Source organism: Pelodiscus sinensis, chromosome 8, assembly GCF_049634645.1.
Source record: "Pelodiscus sinensis isolate JC-2024 chromosome 8, ASM4963464v1, whole genome shotgun sequence".
In the NCBI taxonomy this organism is placed as follows: Eukaryota; Metazoa; Chordata; order Testudines; family Trionychidae; genus Pelodiscus; species Pelodiscus sinensis.
Genome location: NC_134718.1, coordinates 58,711,824 through 58,730,114, shown reverse-complemented (window position 1 = coordinate 58,730,114; position 18,291 = coordinate 58,711,824). Strand labels below are relative to the sequence as shown.

Below are 18,291 nucleotides of genomic sequence, written 5' to 3'. Positions count from 1 at the left end.
AGATTTTATTTCATATGTAACAATTTGGGACATGCTGGCCACTTCTGAATCTGGGAGCTGCTGGAGGTCTGCTCCCCACACCGTCTCCTGCAGCTCAGCCCCCTGAATCAACCCTGAGTCCACTCCCCCACCCTACCTCCCACCCAGACCAACCTCCTGCCCTGAGTCCCCTCCCATACTCTAAACTCCTTGGCCCCAGCCCGCAGCCCCTTTCTGCACTCTAACCCCCTCATTCCCACCGCAGAGATCACACCCCCAATCAGAGCCCTCTCCCCTATCGCACCCCTCTGCCCTAGCCAGGAGCACCTTCCCACACCCATAACCCATCATTTTTGGCCCCATCCCAATTGTAGGGTTACCAACTTTCCCAACTGGATGGACCAGACATTGCTGCCATTCATGGCAATGGCATTCAGTTTGTCCAGTCAGGAAAGTTGGCAACACTAATCCCAACGCCTATGGGAAACTCGGAGCCTCTACATCTCCCCCCAAAGCAGGGCTGTGTGTCACCCACAACTGTTTTTTTCTAGGGGGTCGGTCCCCTGATAGGACAAAGATTCCCCACCCCTGGAATAAAGGATGTAGATAGACTGATCAGTAGTAACTTTTAAATCTTATTGCAACTCTATAACATATTATAATGCATTATGTCATCCTCCAGCTTCCATGACCAGTGTGAGACTGCTGACTACATAAATTGCACAAAGACTGATTCTGAATAATTGAAGGTAAATTGGAACTAGTTAATCATTGTCCATTCAATATGGCAATCCATCTGAGGATTCATTACACTATTATCTCTGTACATCTGGCTACCATTTCCTGTATCTATGAGCACAATCCTAAAATAGAAATGTAATGAAAAATGCAGATTATTTCAGAAAGGGGGAAAAAAAGGGTCACCATACCACTGCAAAATCCCACATAAAGACTTTTAATGCAGTGTCCACCTTAGGATACAATTCGGTACCTGTTTAAGCACCAGTGGAGGCTGCCTAACTCCACTGTGCATCAACCAGACAGAAAACAGATGGCCTGTGTGAAGAAAAAGATATCCCCTATGTGCTAACCAGCTGCAATGTCAGAACCACATCCAGTAGTGAAAAAAGGAAGTTCTCTTGGCAGTAGAGGGAAGGGAACAAGCATATCTCAACACCAGAGCCATTCCCTCTATAGGAAGGTTTGGGAGAGCTACCGCTAAGGATGTTAAATTGCGGTTATCTGGTTAATTGTGTAGTTGATGCAATTTGTAGCAGGGATAGCCCGGGAACATGCAAATGAAGCCCAAGATATTTAAATCCTGGGTTTCATTTGCAACTCCGGTTGCCCTCATTTGCCTACCTAGCTTGAACTAACGAGCTAGTGTAGACATACCCTAACTGAGTCATTCCTTAGCCTTCTCTCTGTTAAGCTAAATAGATGGAGCTCTTTGAGCCCATTGCTAGGTATGTTTTCTTATCCTTTAATCATTCTCATGGCTCTTCTTTGAACCCCCTTCAATTTATCAATATTCTTCTTGAACTGTGGGCACCAAAACTGGACATTATAAAAGCAACAGCAGTCTCACCAATGCCAAATGAAGTAAGGATGTTAAGAAGTGGGTAACTGGCTAATTGTGTAGCGGATACAATTTGTATCGATTATGTGATAAGAGGAGGCACTCTGTCCCGGCTCGGGCCAGGACCAGGAGCTACCCCTACTGTGGCTCTGCAATTTAAATTTAGAGGCAGCAAGGCAACGGAAGTGAGTAGAGTAGTAGTCACTCGACTACCCGATAAGCCTAGACTTATCAGGTAGTCGACAACTCAACTAGTCACTTACATCCCTAGAATGAAGAGGTAAACTAATCTCTCTACTACTCCCCTTTGTGCATCCTGGGACAGCGTTAGCTCTTTTCTATCACTTTAAGAGCCCATGTTCAGTGCATTATCCACCATGACTCCAAATCCTTTTCAGAATCACAGCTTCCCAAGACAGTGCCCCTCCATCCTCGAAGCATGATTTACATTCTTTTTTCTTCGGTGTACTGTATACCTTTAGCTGTATTAAACTACCTACTGTTTGGTTGCACCCAGTTTTCCAAGTGATCCAGATCACTCTGAATCAGTGACCTGGCCTCCTCATTATTTACCTCTTTTCCTGTTTTTGAATCATCTGCAAACTTTAACAGTGATTATTTTATGTTTTCTTCTGGGTCAACGATAAAGATGTTAAATAGTGTAGAGCCAAGAACCAATCCCCGCTGGACCCATTGGGAACTCATCCCAGGAGGCATACCTGGGAGGTCGACAAATGCCTTTGATGTCGACCACGGAGCGTCCGGACTACTGCGCTGAGCCGACAAACAGCTGATCGGCTCAGCGCAGCAGCCATGTAAATTTAAATGAAGCGGCTTCATTTTCCTATGCCGGGTAGTCTAATCTACATGCCTCTGTCACCAGAGGCATGTAGTCTAGACGTACCCTAAATAAATTCCATCAACTCTACTACCTTTATCAAACTTGCAGCCTCAAAGAAAGATATCAAGTTAGTTTGATAGGATCTAGTTTGCATAAATCCATTCTGATTTGCATTAATTAAATTGCCTTCCTTTAATTCTTTATTAATTGAGTCCTGCATCAACCACTCCATTATTTACCCAGGCTAATTGGGCTATAATTACAAGGTTTATTTCACTGATTTATTTTAAAAATTAGCACAACATTATTTTTACCCAGTCTCCTGTAACTTCCCAAGATTTATTGAGAATCAACGCTAATGATCCAGTGAGCTCTTTTTAAACTCCCAGGTAGTGTAAGTTTTTGGGACTTTCTGATTTTAAAATGTCCAACTTTAGTTGTTTCTGTTTAACATCTTCCAGAGATACTAACAGAATGGAAAAAGTATTATCATTACCATATGATGAAACTGTCTCATCTGGTTTTCCCAAGATACAGAACAGAAACATTTAAAATAGAAATAACAATCACACCACTCGCCTCAATCACTCCACACAGAGTGTGTCCGTATGTGTGTGCATGCATAGACTTCATGAAAGAAAACCCAAGCTAAAGACATTAGCTCTGTGTAGGCCTAAGCATGGTGATGTTTGTTGGTTGTTGAACTGTTGAAAAATGTGTTTCCTTTCCTGCAGAAAATTTTGATGTTTCTACATACTATGGTTCTGATCCTGCAATCAAACATGCAACTAGGCCCCTGTGCTCATGTGAAGCCAATTGCAGGACTAGCACCTATATGGTACAGAAAGAGGTTATGATTAGAGCTTGCCAAAAAACAGAACAGCTTTCAATCAAAAATCTAAACAATTAACAGGAATACGTTGATTTTCAAGAAATTTTTGATGGGGAAAAAGTCTAAATAAACAGTTTCCACTGTACTAGTTCCATAATGTCAAAACAGTTCATTTTGATATGGTGCAAATCTTTTGTTTCAACTTCCTCATTTTGATTCCTTTTATTTCAATCTGTATATGATAAAATAATTATTTTAATATTACATTACATTTATTCTACATAAAATATAATGCATTATACGTTGTAAAGTTTCACCATTATTGAAACAAAAATCTTTAGTGTATCAAAGCACAAAGACTAGATATTATCAAAACAAAACATTTCAGTGGTTCCAAATTGAGATTTTTTTTTTTAAATTTGTGTTTCAATTTTGCCTTTTCATTCTGCTTCAGAATTACAACAAATTTCTTTGGGAATGGACATTGAGGATTCCCACTAGCTCTAGTTTTATGATTTTTGATATATTCCTCCAATATATTTGTTTGCATGTACATGAAATACAGCTGAATAACTACGTAGGTAGGAGACAGGTTACATTCCCTAACCCTATCATGGAACATTTTATGACAAGTAAAGTTTCATTTTGAAGGAAATACCTGTTTCTTATCTTGCGTTTTCTTGAAATCTTCACATGCTAACCAAAACAAAACATTTTCTTCACTAAATTCTTTCTTTAAAAATTCCTGGGGAAAGAAAAAAGTAAATGTTAGGATGTGGTTTTTCAGATGTTTGTTTCCCTTCCCACCATTAGTTGGTATAACTTGGAAGCTCTTTGGACCCAGGACTGTCTTTAATTACTTTTTGTACAGCACAAAATAGGCTACCATATTGGGAGCATCAGATGCTACTGGAATATTACTAAACAACATATTTAATGCTTTAAAAAGTATAATACACAAGAACCAGCTTAGCTAAATTCTAGCCTTAAATTCCATCATCCAGCTGATGAGAGGAATATGTCTACCATCATGAAATAATTTGAGCAATTTCAAAGTTTTGCTTAGAAAGAATGTAGGAAATGCATGAACTCTGTACACTCCTGCGAGACACTATTGTCCTTCTGTGCTTCAGCAAATTCTCTGGTTTGGCACCGGTCAGGTCCCCAAGGTGCCAGACTAGACAGGTTCAGCTGGCAGTAGTAAATATAAAGATCTGTTTTAATGCAGTTTATAGATCATTTGGGATTCTAACTTACTCTCATTTGACATTCTTTACCGGAAAAAATGGCAAATGAAAGTGCTTCCAAACATGATCATCAGTAACAATAAATTATCTTAAAGTAAATTAAATCAAAAGATGTGTTTGCACTTTGCAGACAGTGTTTAAACAAACCACATTCCTTGCAAAGTAAAGCATATTTTAAAATGGAAAATATATATATATATTTAACATGTATATAAAAGCAACCGATGAAATATTTATAGTTTGGGGATATTCAATTTTCACTGTCAAATGTTAAAAAAAAAAGAAAGATTAAATTATTTGCTGGCAGCAGGAGTTCTAAAAGCATTTGGATCCGTCCAGTAACAGCAATAGCATGATGGGATATAAAATCACTTCACCCCAGCATGTGGGTTTGACGCTGCAAATTGTTACTCCAGCAAAGCATTTTTATTCATCCAAATTGTCCCATTGATTACTAGTATGATAGAGAGCTTGTGAGATTGGGGGGCTGATGAGCCACTTTCAACATTCTTGAGCCGCAATCCTGCATTGTGGTCTGTGCGCAGATTGCTACTCCCACATGGGACCCTACTGAATTAAAGGGGCTACACTCAATTCACTGCCTGGGTCACAATATTCAGCCTGTACTGAGTTACTCATGCTCATTAGCAGTCATTAGAACAATTTATATGAAGAAGAGTCACAGGACCAGGCCCCAGTAGTGGATATCACATGACAGTAACATTTCAGTCAAGACCAGAAAGGAGTCCTGTGGCACCTTAAGAGACTAAGGGCATGTCTACACAGTAACATTATTTCAAAATAGTTTTGAAATAATGGGCTTCTTACTCTGACTTCTATAACCCTCGTTTCACAAGGATTAAGGGGAGTCGAAGGAAGAGTGTTTTTCCTTCGACTTCTTGCAGCGTAGACGGCACCAAAAGCAGAGTTAAGCTACTTCAACTTCAGCTACGCAATTAACGTAGCTGACAATGCGTATCTTAATTTAACTTTAACCCACAGTGTAGATGTATCCTAAAAAAATTATTCGGGCATAAGCTTTTGTGGGTAAAATCGACTTCATTTGACTCCTTGTTATTTTTGCAGATATAGACTAACAGGGCTACCCTCAGAGGGTATGTCTACATTACCACCCTAGTTCAAACTAAGGTGGTTAATGTAGTCAATCGAAGTTGCAAATGAAGCCCGGGATTTAAATATCCCGGGCTTCATTTGCATCTTGCCGGGCGCCGCCATTTTTAAATCCCCGGTAGTTCGGACTCCGTGCCCGCGGCTACACGTGGCACGGAGTAGGTAGTTCGAATTAGGCTAATTCAAACTACCGTTACTCCTCGTTCCACTCCATGAGGAGTAACGGTAGTTCAAATTAGAAAGCCTAATTCGAACTACCTACTCCATGCCGCGTGTAGCCGCAGGCACGGAGTCCGAACTACCGGGGATTTAAAAATGGCGGCGCCCGGCAAGATGCAAATGAAGCCCGGGATATTTAAATCCCGGGCTTCATTTGCAACTTTGATTGACTACATTAACCACCCTAGTTCGAACTAGGGTGGTAGTGTAGACATACCCAGAGACTTTTCAATGAAGACCAGTTTCTTTTGCTCCATTATTTAGTACATAGTGGCTTGCCTACCCTTGCACCTATTGTACTCATATTGCTTGTCATCTATTCTCTAGTTGGAAAAGTGCAACCAATCATTTTCCCGATACCCAAAGATAGGCTGTGGGCAGAAGATACTGTGTTAGAAACACAGTTAGAAACTGTTCAATTCACATATCTAGTTATATACAAATATATACCCTCATGTCACTGGTGCCCCTCCATTATTTAATGTGGCTATATATTCAGCTTTAAATGCTGTATACTGCAAAGTGTAGTGTCTATTAATAGTTAAAATAGCAACCCTAAATCGCTTCACGCCTTCTGGATCTTCTAGAAGGTTCTCTAGTGACGCGGTCCATCTTGAGGTTCCTTTTAGGGTTTGTTGACTGCTGCTGGGGGTACCATCACTTTCATTTATCTCTGAAAAATAAATACACCACTTTTAGAAAAATGAACAAAGTAGCACATGCATTTCTCTAATCCCATAGCTGCTCTCAACACCTTCAGGTCATAGCAGCTCTCTTAAAAGAAGACATGATCACACTGGAAAGATACATCTATTTTTCCATTCTGCATCATCTCAAAGAGTTTGTCCGTACAACTGCCATTAGCTCAGAGTCAGTACACACTAGTTACTCCTCGCGAGGTAACCCAACTCATTAGGCGTGACCACACTGCAGAACACCACTCAGGCTACAAAGTGCAATTTGATTAGCAACTGATGACCTGATGCGACACCTGCTCCTGCATCCCCCTCAGCATTCCAAGTTTAAACATCAGCAGCTCTCAAGTTTCAAACCACCCTGACATCCTAATAAACTTGAGCAAGAATGTGTGCGTGCAAATGGGGGTTGGGGTAAGGGCAAAACCTCAGCTAATGCTGTAGTTCAGGCAAACCCTAAGAAATGTAAAAACTGCTTTATAGTCAAGGAACTCGTGATAATGTTTATTGTCTTATCTAATTTGCCTGACGGACACTGAGTATTAGAACCACAGACTCAGCTAAAAAAGGGCTGTGAGCTTGTTTCTGGCACTGTCAGGGCTATTGGCTGGTTTAGTTCACCCACACCAAAGTTATGAGACAAATCTTGGGAAACTGCCTAGATGAGATTTCTTTTAAAAATGAACACTCAAGTCTTAGGGTAGGTAGGATGGGAGCCAGGGATGGAGAAAGAAAAACAAAGTTTTGTATAAGGGGAGAAGGGGCATACAAATCAAACCAATTTACAGGGAGGGCAACGAGACAGGTAGTGGACTTGTCTCGTGCAGTCTTGTAGTACACGCATGCTGTTTGGCAGTTTGCTTTTGATTTTCTTAAGTCAATTGGAGTTTTGCCTGAATAAAGATTGCACTAATACACCATCCAACATTCTCACAAGTATTCCAAAGTCTGTGGAGAAGGAAGAGATGGTCTAAATGCTGAATCCACATCTGATGAACTGTGCCAAAAGATGGGTTTATTAAACCGCGGGCTTCTGAGACCAGACAGAAACAGATTCTTCACGGGCTACCATTTTTAAGTCACATTTCTTAGAAGGGCTCCAAGTGTTTTATTCCTAAATTGAAGTTTTAAAATAAACACAGAGCGTATGATCTTCCATTGTCTGCATGTCCAAAGCGTCTAGTAAAGACAGTGGGACAGTCTTGTCCATTCAGGGTCAGCCCTAAAACTTGGGTAGATTGGTAGACACTGTAAGGCTGGGAGTCTAATCACACATTCCTTACATGCTAAAAATCCCACTGTAATCAATAAAGCTCTTATTTTATGTCACCTTATTAATAATAAATACGGAAGGGCATTTGTAATTGAAAGCTAAGCAAGTAGAGATCAAACCTGCTCATCTTTCTTATCCGAGTAGCTCACTGGAATCCATGGGACTATTTGTGTAAGGCAGGGGTGAGGAACCTCAGGCCTGGGGGCAGGATGCAGCCCCGGGCTTGCCTGGATCTGGCCCCCCAAGGCTCAGGGATCCCCCCGCATTGCGGACCCCACGCTAGTGCTTCAGACCCCTGCCACCCACTCACAGGGCTGGAGTGCACAATCTACTGGGCCCCCCTAGGCTCTGGTGTGCGAGATGAATGTGAGGAGTGTCTTTTTCCTTCTCACTTTGCTTCTCCTAGGGTTGCCAGGTGTCCTATTTTGAACCGGACAGTCCAGTATTTGAGCTTTCCGTTCAGGAAACAAATTGAGAAAATATAAATGAGAAAATATAAATGTCCAGTATTTTCTAAATAAGATGTAATGTAGATTGTGATGTCATGTCAAGTGTGTCCGGTATTTGTTGAAACTATCTGGCAACCCTACTTCTCACTTATGTGCGGCCCCGACTGATTTTTCTCTGAGTCAGCAGCCCCCAGCCCAAAAAAGGTTCCCCACCCCTGGTGTAATAAAACTGAACAGGACAAGGCGCGTATTCTATTAGTTGTTTGGTAACTCATTTCTATTGTTTAGCATGTTCATTTTTATAAGCCCTATACTTCTTAAACCCAGTATTCAAAAATTATGGATCCTCTCAATACATATTTGGATCTGGGTTAGGACTCTTCCTTGAGTGAGGTCCTAAAACTACAGTCATCCAAAAAAAATTGAAAAAGCATAAAATGAAAGTATCATACAAAGTAGAGATTCAAACAGCAGAAGATAGCTAGAATACCAAATGCCAAGACTGAAAACCTATGGAAAACTAGCACCCCAGAAAAACCTATTCTGTTAAGAGGCTTTTGGTTGTTGGAAGCTTCTGAGAGGTCTTTGGATGAGTTCTCTCTGATAGTCAGATAGACATCTGGTTGTAAAAGGATAATAACCTCATCCATTCTCCACAAGGCATCATCCATGAGGGTGTTGCTTTCCATGTGGAACACAATTCTGCAAGCAGGTCAAAGCATCTAAAGTTGTACAGACACTTTTCATCTACATCACCGCTTAAGGAGAAGGAGAGACCCGGCCTCATGCAGCAAATCAATAAAATAAAGAGAAATACAGAATAAGGAGAACATTTTAAATTAACCAAGCACATGGGATCCACAGTATGAGCACACTATAAAAAACAAGCCATATCATTAGCATGTCCCTCCTTCATTTGTTATGATCTCTCTTGTGGTCATCTCTAAGCCCTCAATTCTGCAACTTCTTGCATATAGATGCACAAGTTGTCCAATGTATAAGAAGCGTCTGGACCTTGGACTGTAACCTCGTCAGACCAAGACTGTAACCTATTTGTAAAGCACCAGGAACAACTATGATGTCGTATATACAAATGAAGAGAAAAAAGATTCTCCCGCAGGTGAACTGCAGGACAGTGGTGAAAGCGCAGGACTAGGAATCAGAAGAGTTAGGTTGTTTCCTGACAGCTGCCACTGACTTGATGTGTGAACTTAAGCAAGGTACTTTAACCTCTCTCTGCCTCAGTTTCCACTTCTGGGAAACAGAAAGAATAAACAATTTCCTCTTCAAACGTGAGTTCTGAGATTTAAATCAACAAGGATCTGAGGGTAGAATGTACAACACATTGCTACTTATATAAAGTTGGATTCTCACGTTTTGTAAATATCCACCATCAGGACTGTCATGACTGTCATGAGAGATGGGCAGCAGCCTGGCAACTAAGGGGGTAACTGTACCTAGCCAGGTATCTGCTCAGCGAATAGAAATGCAGATAGGGATTTCAAACTGAGACAAAGGAATTTTTGGGTTTTCCCCTCTTTTGTCTCTGGGCAGTTTTCTCCCCGGATACTGAGGGAGGGAGACATGTCTCTCTCTCCCCAAGAAAAGACTCTTTACTATCTGTAAGTAGGGTAAAGTTTAGATAAATCTGTTAAGTTTTATTGTTTTATGGTTTGGGAATGGGAATCTGATGTCTGTGCATTTAGAAATGAGGTTTCCCTTCCTTTGTAACTAAGCTTTTGGCGCATGGGGGGAGGAAGGTGTCCCCCATGAGTATATTAATTGGTGATTTTTCCATCTAGTCATTATGCTTGTAGCAGGAGTATTGTGGTGATAATAAAAGTTCTCTCTCTCTTTTTTATTAACCTAGTATTGGTTAATTTTTGTGTGTCCTGGTTTTACTTTAGTGGCGAGGAGTCGCTTGTTTTACTTTAGGGCTGAGATTTCCCAAGTAATCTCTCCCCTGGTTTTCTTACCAATACTTGGGGGATGGCAGTGGATTTTTATCCACAACATCTAGGTTTTTAAGATTTTGGGGGGAAGCTTTATACCAAAGCCTGCAAAGATAAGGTTTTGGGGTACTTTTGTGGGCCCCCACTTTTGCATTCATCGTGCCAGAGTGGGGAAAAAAGCCTTGACGATGACTAAATCAGCATGGCAGTGTTTTCCACCCACAAGTGTAAATGACTACACAACGACTGGAGCAGAGGAGAACTAGATCCTTCAGATATACTCTATATGGGAGTTTGATTTTATGTCTGGTCTTCTTTGCTCTACTAAGCAAAATGGACTATAATGGTTGGGTTTGTCTGTCTGTTTTTCAAAAGCATGGCAGAAACATATAACTTGAGAGATGAGTAGCAATATGGATATTCACTTCTCAGCAGATTCAGAATCAGACTAAGTTTAGACTCCCAAGCTAGAACTGTGCTTCTGTTTTTCCAGGACCTCGCTGGATATCAGACGACAGACCACATTTTGTCCTGCCCTGAGGATGAGGGAGTGAGCAAAGAGCTTCCTCCCCACATGATGCCTCTCTGCAAGGACAGGACACAATGATCACACAAGTCTGGTGACAATGACAATGCTAAATTCCCCCGAGTGGGCATGGATTGGTGGGGTTGGGTCGGGTCATAGAAATTCTCTAGCCAGAAGGAACAACTGTAGGTACAGTGTCATCAGACTGCCTTCTACAATACTAGCCCTCTCAACTCAGAGTCTCTTCATTGTATCTACACCCCACCTACTAAGTTCCCGTGCTTTCTTCTCTCCTCTCTTCCCCCCTGCCCAATCCTCCAGCATTCTCTCTCCCTTATTTTGTCTTTTCATTTAACTATTATCCTCCTCATTAGACAACACAAAGAATTTTAAAGATGTAAATGAAGGTAAAAAAATATATACCCGCTCCTCCATTCTCCCCATCCCTCCCAAAAATCCTGTGGCACTAACGTGATGTTTGCAGACCACCAATGTTCACTCTGCATCCATATTACTTCTTCTTCCTACCCTTTGTCTTTCTTGTGTACTTTCACAGAAGCCCTTTAGGGCCGAGACAATCCAATACTGTGCTGCCCAGAGCTTAGCACAATGGTTCTCCATTTTCAGATTGCCACTTCAATAGCATACGTAACCAATAATGGCCCTTTCACCTTCTGCATACGTTTAAATGTCTACACAAGGTGCAAGGCTGTGGGAAAACAGGCCAAAATACTTCTGATGATTTTAGAATCACTGTAGATCTGTATTTTGCTGTACGCAGTTCTAAGGCACTCTTCATCTCAGTTACTGGGCACTGACATATATTATTTCTAGTATGAGAATTGTTCCTAACAGGATCATGGCTCTCCAGTTGACACACAGTTGCTCAAATTCATCTGATTCAACAAATTTGTGTGCACTATACAGAGAATATGTCTTCAAATAAGCAAAAGGTTCGCCTTGACCTTGCCCAACAGACTAATCACTACATGTCTATCTACAAAAATTCTACCGAGCTGTCTTGAAAAAAAAAATCACACTTGTAGAGTTATTTATACATAATTCTTCTAAACCAATTTAGTTTTAGAAGGTAATGGTGAAATATTTTAGTACTTGAAATATGCTCACTGATCCTTCGTTATCCCTCTTCTTATCATTAATAAGATCATCTTATTCTGTCAGAAGGCCTGCAATTATGCCGTCCTATAGTTTACATCCAGAAACTGCACACTCGCCAGTGTCACCAGTACTGACTATCCAAACAACATTCATTACTTTGCTTCTTTTTTAAAAACAGCAGATAATTATGTGCACCAGTAAAAAAAGCAAAGGAGCTACAGAAAAAAGGGAGCTCTCTCATTTGAACTTTTGAAGAAGATAAAATGTATGGTAGTAGATAAAGATGTAATCTTTCTTCTTTTGGTGGAAAAACACATTTTTTTAGACAGACAACAGAACCAATAGGTGCAGAAAATACTATTATAAACATTTGCAACATGGGTGTGCACAGGATGCCACCATACAGTCTTTACTGCAACAAAACTTCCACTGACTACTGGATCGCAATGCATTTTCTTATATTATGCGCAGCAGTCAGTTACTTGTACAAAAAAAGCGAATGTTTGGCAGTTACACTAGTTGCAGCATTGTTTCAGTGAAGAATCCTATGTGAGCTATTTTTTACCATCACAGAATACTATTACACAAGATGCAAAAACACCTTGTAAATAAATATTTTTATAAATGATAAATCCAAAAGCAAATGTAATTTTTTAAAATGTTCTCACTACCACACTTGACACTATCAGTATCTTAAAAAACAAATATTTATATTATACAAACAAGTTCCACGCCAACATTAATTAACAAATCAGAACTCCCGGATCTAGAACTTGCTTTGAAAAGAGAGTAACAAAAAACATAAGAAACCACCAAATGTTAGTATTATGTGCTTATTGTTTCAAGTAATACAATGATTCAGTATGTGGGGTGATATCTTCAGACATTCCTTGTTTATTTAACAGCACAAATACCCTTTGAATTCTAAGTGTTAGATGGGCACTTTGGAAAAGCCTACTCAATTAGTCTCAAGTGTTACAACCACGGACATAAAACAAATGTTCAATAAATTGTGCCTTGCGGCAACATATCAAACAAAATAATGCATCTTACAAAACTTTGTTACATCAGCCATTTTAATGCCTGATCTTTGCTTATCCTTTTCCACGTATATTTTATATGGTGTTATTAACAAAAGACAGTAGACACGAAGAGATCATCTGCCAAGGTATGAACCTCTACAGCACCTTATATATAGCTTTTCCCCCTTTATTCACAGTGTTTAAATAAATAGCATCAATCCATAGACCAGTTAAAAAATCCTTCTCATTCTCCCATAAATTTATCCTGAGAGAACTTTGATTACATTACATACATTCTTCACACAGAATCAGGCATGGGTCCTTTGAAAAACTTTGAATACTGACAGATGGGCTTTTTATTTTTAAAAGTACTTCTAATCCATTGCATCTGTAATCATTAGAATGTCTTTCCAGTTGTAAGCAACAGTCCTGAATTAATAAACCAAGATATAAAACAATGATAAACTGGTTTTAACAGTTCAATTTAACAAGGGAAAAACCCCTTACTTTCCATGTATCCAGGTGTCACTTGAGTCCAACAGATCAACTGTTTCTAGTAGCTGCTGTATATTAAAGAACCAAGAGCTACAAAAAGTGGTCTTTCCCCTCTTTTGGTTTGTTCAAAGTACAAACCTTAACATCCTCTTTTCAATGTCTCCAACAACAGATGGCAACTGGATTCTAGTTTTAACTATACGGAAGGAAATTAAAAGAACGTTCTGCATTTGTAGCATCTCTGGAAGCATTCATCAAGCATATAACCTTTTTTTAAAAAAAAAAAAAAACAACAACCTAGATGAAAAGTCACACTCAATTTTTTTTAAGAAGGCTTTAATGAGGAACTTGCATGTTCATAATCTTACTGTACATTCCAGAAGTAATACTGCTACCCAGGAGTCTGAGTTTATTTTTATCCAAATTATTTGATACAGAATAACATATGTTATGTTTGTTTCCTGGAGCCACTCAACCTGCTGTGTCAGTGAAATTTTCTTGTAAAATATTCTGTATTAAAGTGCTGTAATAATCTGAAAGCATGTCTGTGAAAATGGCATTGTGGGGCTCCACTCTAATGACGCGTCAGTGACTTCCATATCAAATGCAAGAAGATGGTCTTTCTAAATGACAGCTTTCCAAAGTCAGCTTGGGATCTAAAAGTCAAACTAGGTTCTGTCTGGTTAGTAAGACTATCAGTAACACAGATTTTCTAATGAGAATGTAATCAAAAATGTGGTTGATGTATAAGCTACCACAGAACCCCTCGCCTGTAGAGCCTCTATAATGGAAAAGACTATGTTACACCTAAATTACAGTTTCTGAATCCTATGTTTAAAATATAACCTATCAATTTTATATTATAGACCAGAAGCATACAAAGCATTAAAAGTTAAATAAAGATATAAAATGCTATGTGAGTTGTCTCCATCTGTGTCAGAGAGGGCAAACACAAATGTCAGATGTATGACCCTTCCCACTAAAGTTCACTTTGTCCTGAGAGCTATTAAACATCTCATAAGCCATGGACAGCTCCACAGCAATACAAATAATCAATAATGCCCTGTACTCAGGAAGCTTAAGTCTAGTTAATAGCATTCTATCTGAACATTGTAAAAATCCAAATACATGTTTCAGATAGGACACTCTTAACATCTGCTTTCAGCAATTGCATATGTTGATGACTTTATAACTATTACCAAATCCAACACATTAGAATTAGAAAGCTAATGTGTTTTAAAATTGCATACTTACATACTCTGAGAAATTATAATGGACTTTTCCAGTGACACTAAACTTTGTTAAAAAGCTGTCAATGTTCATGAATAACTCACAGGAAAGTCAGTAAAAAAGAAATCAGGTGGTTACAGTGAACCAGACAGCATACCTTTTTTGTGTTCATCTGTATCATGCAGCTGGTTAAGAAACCTGAATGAGCCTTTATGTATTTGGCCTGTATCGGTTCTGAGTACCTGCAACTCAAAGTGAACTCAGTGAAACTGTAGGGCTCCACACTTGTGACTCTCGCTCTGTTTGCACCTAATGCCATTTGGCCCTGTTACTTTCACAGGGGTTTGTGACCGCTGCTTACACAGAAGTTGCCTTCCCTAGGGCACCCGACTCGCAGCTGGGACTCACGTGCAGACAAAACAAGCCAGAGAACAAACCAAAGCGGGGCTCCGGAGTCCGCTCCAGCGGGCTGTATCTTGTAGACACGCGAAAAAAAAAAAAAAGCAAGCTCCATCCTTCCTCTTTCAGCTACACTTCCCCTTGGTCTTGAAGCCGCTCGTGGCTCGCAGGGGCTGACACTTCTCAACGCACAGCCCGAGCTTCCTGGGCCTAAAAGCGGCCGCGGGCTGAGAGAGTCTGGAGAAGCAGCAGCACCTCCAGCTCCGGGTTAATCTCTGGTTGGAAAGCGCACACACCACCGAGCCCTGCGACGCGGGGCCGGGACTAGCTGAGCTCTCCGAGGGGGGCTGATCTGCACCGAGACAAAGGTGCCCCGGAGGGGGGGTTCCCCTCCAATTTGGCCGCACATGCCCTGCCTGGGGCGGCTGGTGCTGATCCCAGGACGCTTGTTCGCGCCCCGGGCACCGACGCCCCCCGAGCGCGCTAAGCCTGACGCCGGAATGAAGGTGCCCCCCAACACGCGGGTCCCGGCTCGCCCGAGTCCGCCTTACCTGACGGCGGCCGCTTCCTGCTGAGCCTGCTCACCGCCCGGTTAAACATCTCCGCTGGGCTGGGGGGGGGGCAGCGCCCCACTTGCGCGCCCTCGGGTCCCGCGGCGAGGCGCCCTCCCTGCGCTTCCCCAGCGCAATGGGCAGGGCCTCCGCTGAGCGCTCTCCCTTCCAGTGGGCGCCCCGGGGACGGGAGGCAGGCGCCCCACGTGGGCGCTCCCGGCTGCTCCTACGCGACCTCCCGCGGGGCGCTCTGCCGGCGCCCGGCCATGCCTGGGAAGCGCCCTGTGCCTCGGGCTGCGCGCCCCGCGTACACTCGCTGCGCGCCCGGCTGCTCCCTTAGGCGGCGCCCTGGCGCGCACAGCCCCAGCGCCCGCCCGCTCTCGGCAGCTGCCCGTCTGTCTCCGGGCGCTGACTCAGGGGCTGGGCGCATCCTCTTTCCTCCGCCCGCGCACAGCCGCTGCCGCCGGGCTCCTTGCGGTTAGAAGCCGCCTGCGAGGCGCAGCTGCTGCCTTGTCCTACTCCAGCCTTTAAAAACACCCGATCCCGCGAAGGGCCTGCAAGCGGGGCCCCTTTCCTCCCTCCCGTGCAGCGAGCAACATGTGCCGGGCAGCTTTGCAGGCTCCTCCGCCCCCCTCCAGCAGCGCCCGGCCCCGATGCAGGGCGCGATTCTGCAGGAAGCGGGGAGGGAGAAGCCCGTCCACAGTTAGGCACGATTACAGCCCACAGCAAACGTGGCTCGTGTCTGAATTCTTGCAGGATCTCATGGATCGCAGCAGCACTGTCCCTCCTCCCCTGCCCCCCTCAGCTCTCCCAGCGCCAGGCCTGCCCGGGATGCTCTCTGCGTGTTACTGAATCATTTCGCACATCTCTCCCACTTCCTCTCCCCCCTCCCTTCTGTGTTGTGGCCTCTTCGTCGTTGCAAACTTTAGAACTGCTAAGTTAAGTGCTTCAGCCTGCCACAGTTGAAATCACAGACTCAAGCCTGAACAACATAGTCAAGTCCAAATGGCAAGGCTACAGGGGTGAGTCGGAAAACCCTCCTCGCTGTGTTGCAAAGGGGGGGGGGGGAGATCTCGATAATTCATGTATAGCCAATTCAAGTCACCGGCAGGACTTTCACATAGGTCTTTCCTACTGAGGGGTACATCTACACCAGGGCTACTCTAGCATTGTGACCCCTGGGGCTTTCAAAGTTCTCACAGCACATGCCCAGGGTTGCAAATCAAGTGTGCTTGAATATACTTGCAAACATATGTGTAAGTAACTTTTGACATTGACGGGCCTGAATACAAAGATTAAGCTTTAAGCCAGAGCACTTGGACCCAAACATGGCCAGCATGAACCAGTTAGCACTTCTCAAGCTCTGCCCACAAGCTTAAGCAGCCAGCACTTCCCACAATGCCCCAGTGCTCCTGGCATTTCCTCCTTGGGGGCTAGAAATGCCGACACCCTGTACACATCTGTTCCAGCCAGCCCCTCCACTTGCATCTTTCAGTGCTCACAGCACCTGGGAGATGCCTCACGCTTGTGGAGCACAGTCCCAGTGATGGCCATGTTCAAATGATCTCACCCACGGGCCACATATTGAGTCCCACGTAAACCCAAACCAGACCGCAGGCCGCAAACAAACAGGCTGCAGGCAGCCCATGGGCCATGTGTTGAGTAGCCCTGATCTACACAGCAACATTATTTCAAAATAACTAGTGTTATTTTGAAATAACTTTAGCCAACTTCTACACAGCAGGCAGTTATTTTGAAATAATGTTAAAATACTGTCAAGCACAATACTTCTTACTCAACTCCTGTAACCCCCAGGCTACGTCTACACTGGCATGATTTTCCAGAACTGCTTTTAACGGAAAAGTTTTCCGTTAAAAGCATTTGCTGAAAAGAGCGTCTAGATTGGCACGGACGCTTTTGTGCAAAAGCGCTTTTTGCAGAAAAACATCCGTGCCAATCTAGACGCGGTTTTCCGCAAGAAAGCCCCGATCGCCATTTTTGCCATCGAGGCTTTTTTGTGCAAAACGGTTTTTAGCCATCTACACTGGCCCTCTTGCGCAAAAGCATTTGTGCAAGAGGGCTTTTTCCCTGAGCGGAAGCAGCATAGTATTTGTGCAAGAACACTGACAATCTTACATTAGATCGTCAGTGTTCTTGCACAAATTCAAGCAGCCAGTGTAGACAGCTGGCAAGTTTTTCTGCAAAAGTGGCCGCTTTTGCGGAAAAACTTGCCAGTCTAGACGCAGCCCATAAGTAATTATATTTATGTCTGTCTTTGGCCACACAAATCATAGCTTTTTACCTGCTATCTGCAATGATTTGCCTGTATTATGTAGGCCTTTTGCCTTGACTACTACAACCAACAGCTGGGAGACATGCACTCCTCTTCCAACTGTTTCCACTGCAGCTACAGCAGCCACACTTCTCACCTGACCCCAAGCTGTTGCAGTGAGAGAGGTCTGGGCTTGTCCTCTCTCCCCAGGGCAGCCTGCATACTGAACCCATCTTCACCAGCCCCACTCCAGAACAATGATTTAAATGAAGAAAAACAAAACTTATTTGAGTTAAGGATCCAAGCAACGCCAGGTAAATCTTCTAGTCTCTGTATTTGAGAGAACCTGTTTGTCTCTTCAGGAACTCCTCGTGAACAGTAAGCGCTAGGACCACCACATTTGGAATATATATTCCTCACAACTATCAATCACAACTTAAAGCAAGGTAAAGGTTTAGTTGTGCCAGGAAAATGGGATGT

At 42.7% G+C, this 18,291-nt stretch overlaps 1 protein-coding gene across 2 annotated transcripts in view; it reads right to left on the bottom strand.

The window, feature by feature from the left end:
- Positions 1-16,349, bottom strand: part of RGS10 (regulator of G protein signaling 10) — a 35,132-nt gene extending 18,783 nt beyond the window's left edge. Inside the window, exons 1-3 of one of the 2 annotated variants that reach the window (XM_075935363.1) lie at positions 15,540-16,349; positions 6,383-6,501; positions 3,890-3,976 (exon numbers count right to left, since the gene is read on the bottom strand). In XM_075935363.1, coding sequence (XP_075791478.1) covers positions 3,890-3,976; positions 6,383-6,501; positions 15,540-15,588 — 255 coding nt within the window. In that variant the 5' untranslated portion in view covers positions 15,589-16,349. Of the gene's footprint in view, positions 1-3,889; positions 3,977-6,382; positions 6,502-13,371; positions 13,510-15,539 lie in introns of those variants that run through there. The other variant, XM_006111395.4, reaches the window with a different exon arrangement.
- Positions 16,350-18,291: the final 1,942 nt, after the last annotated feature.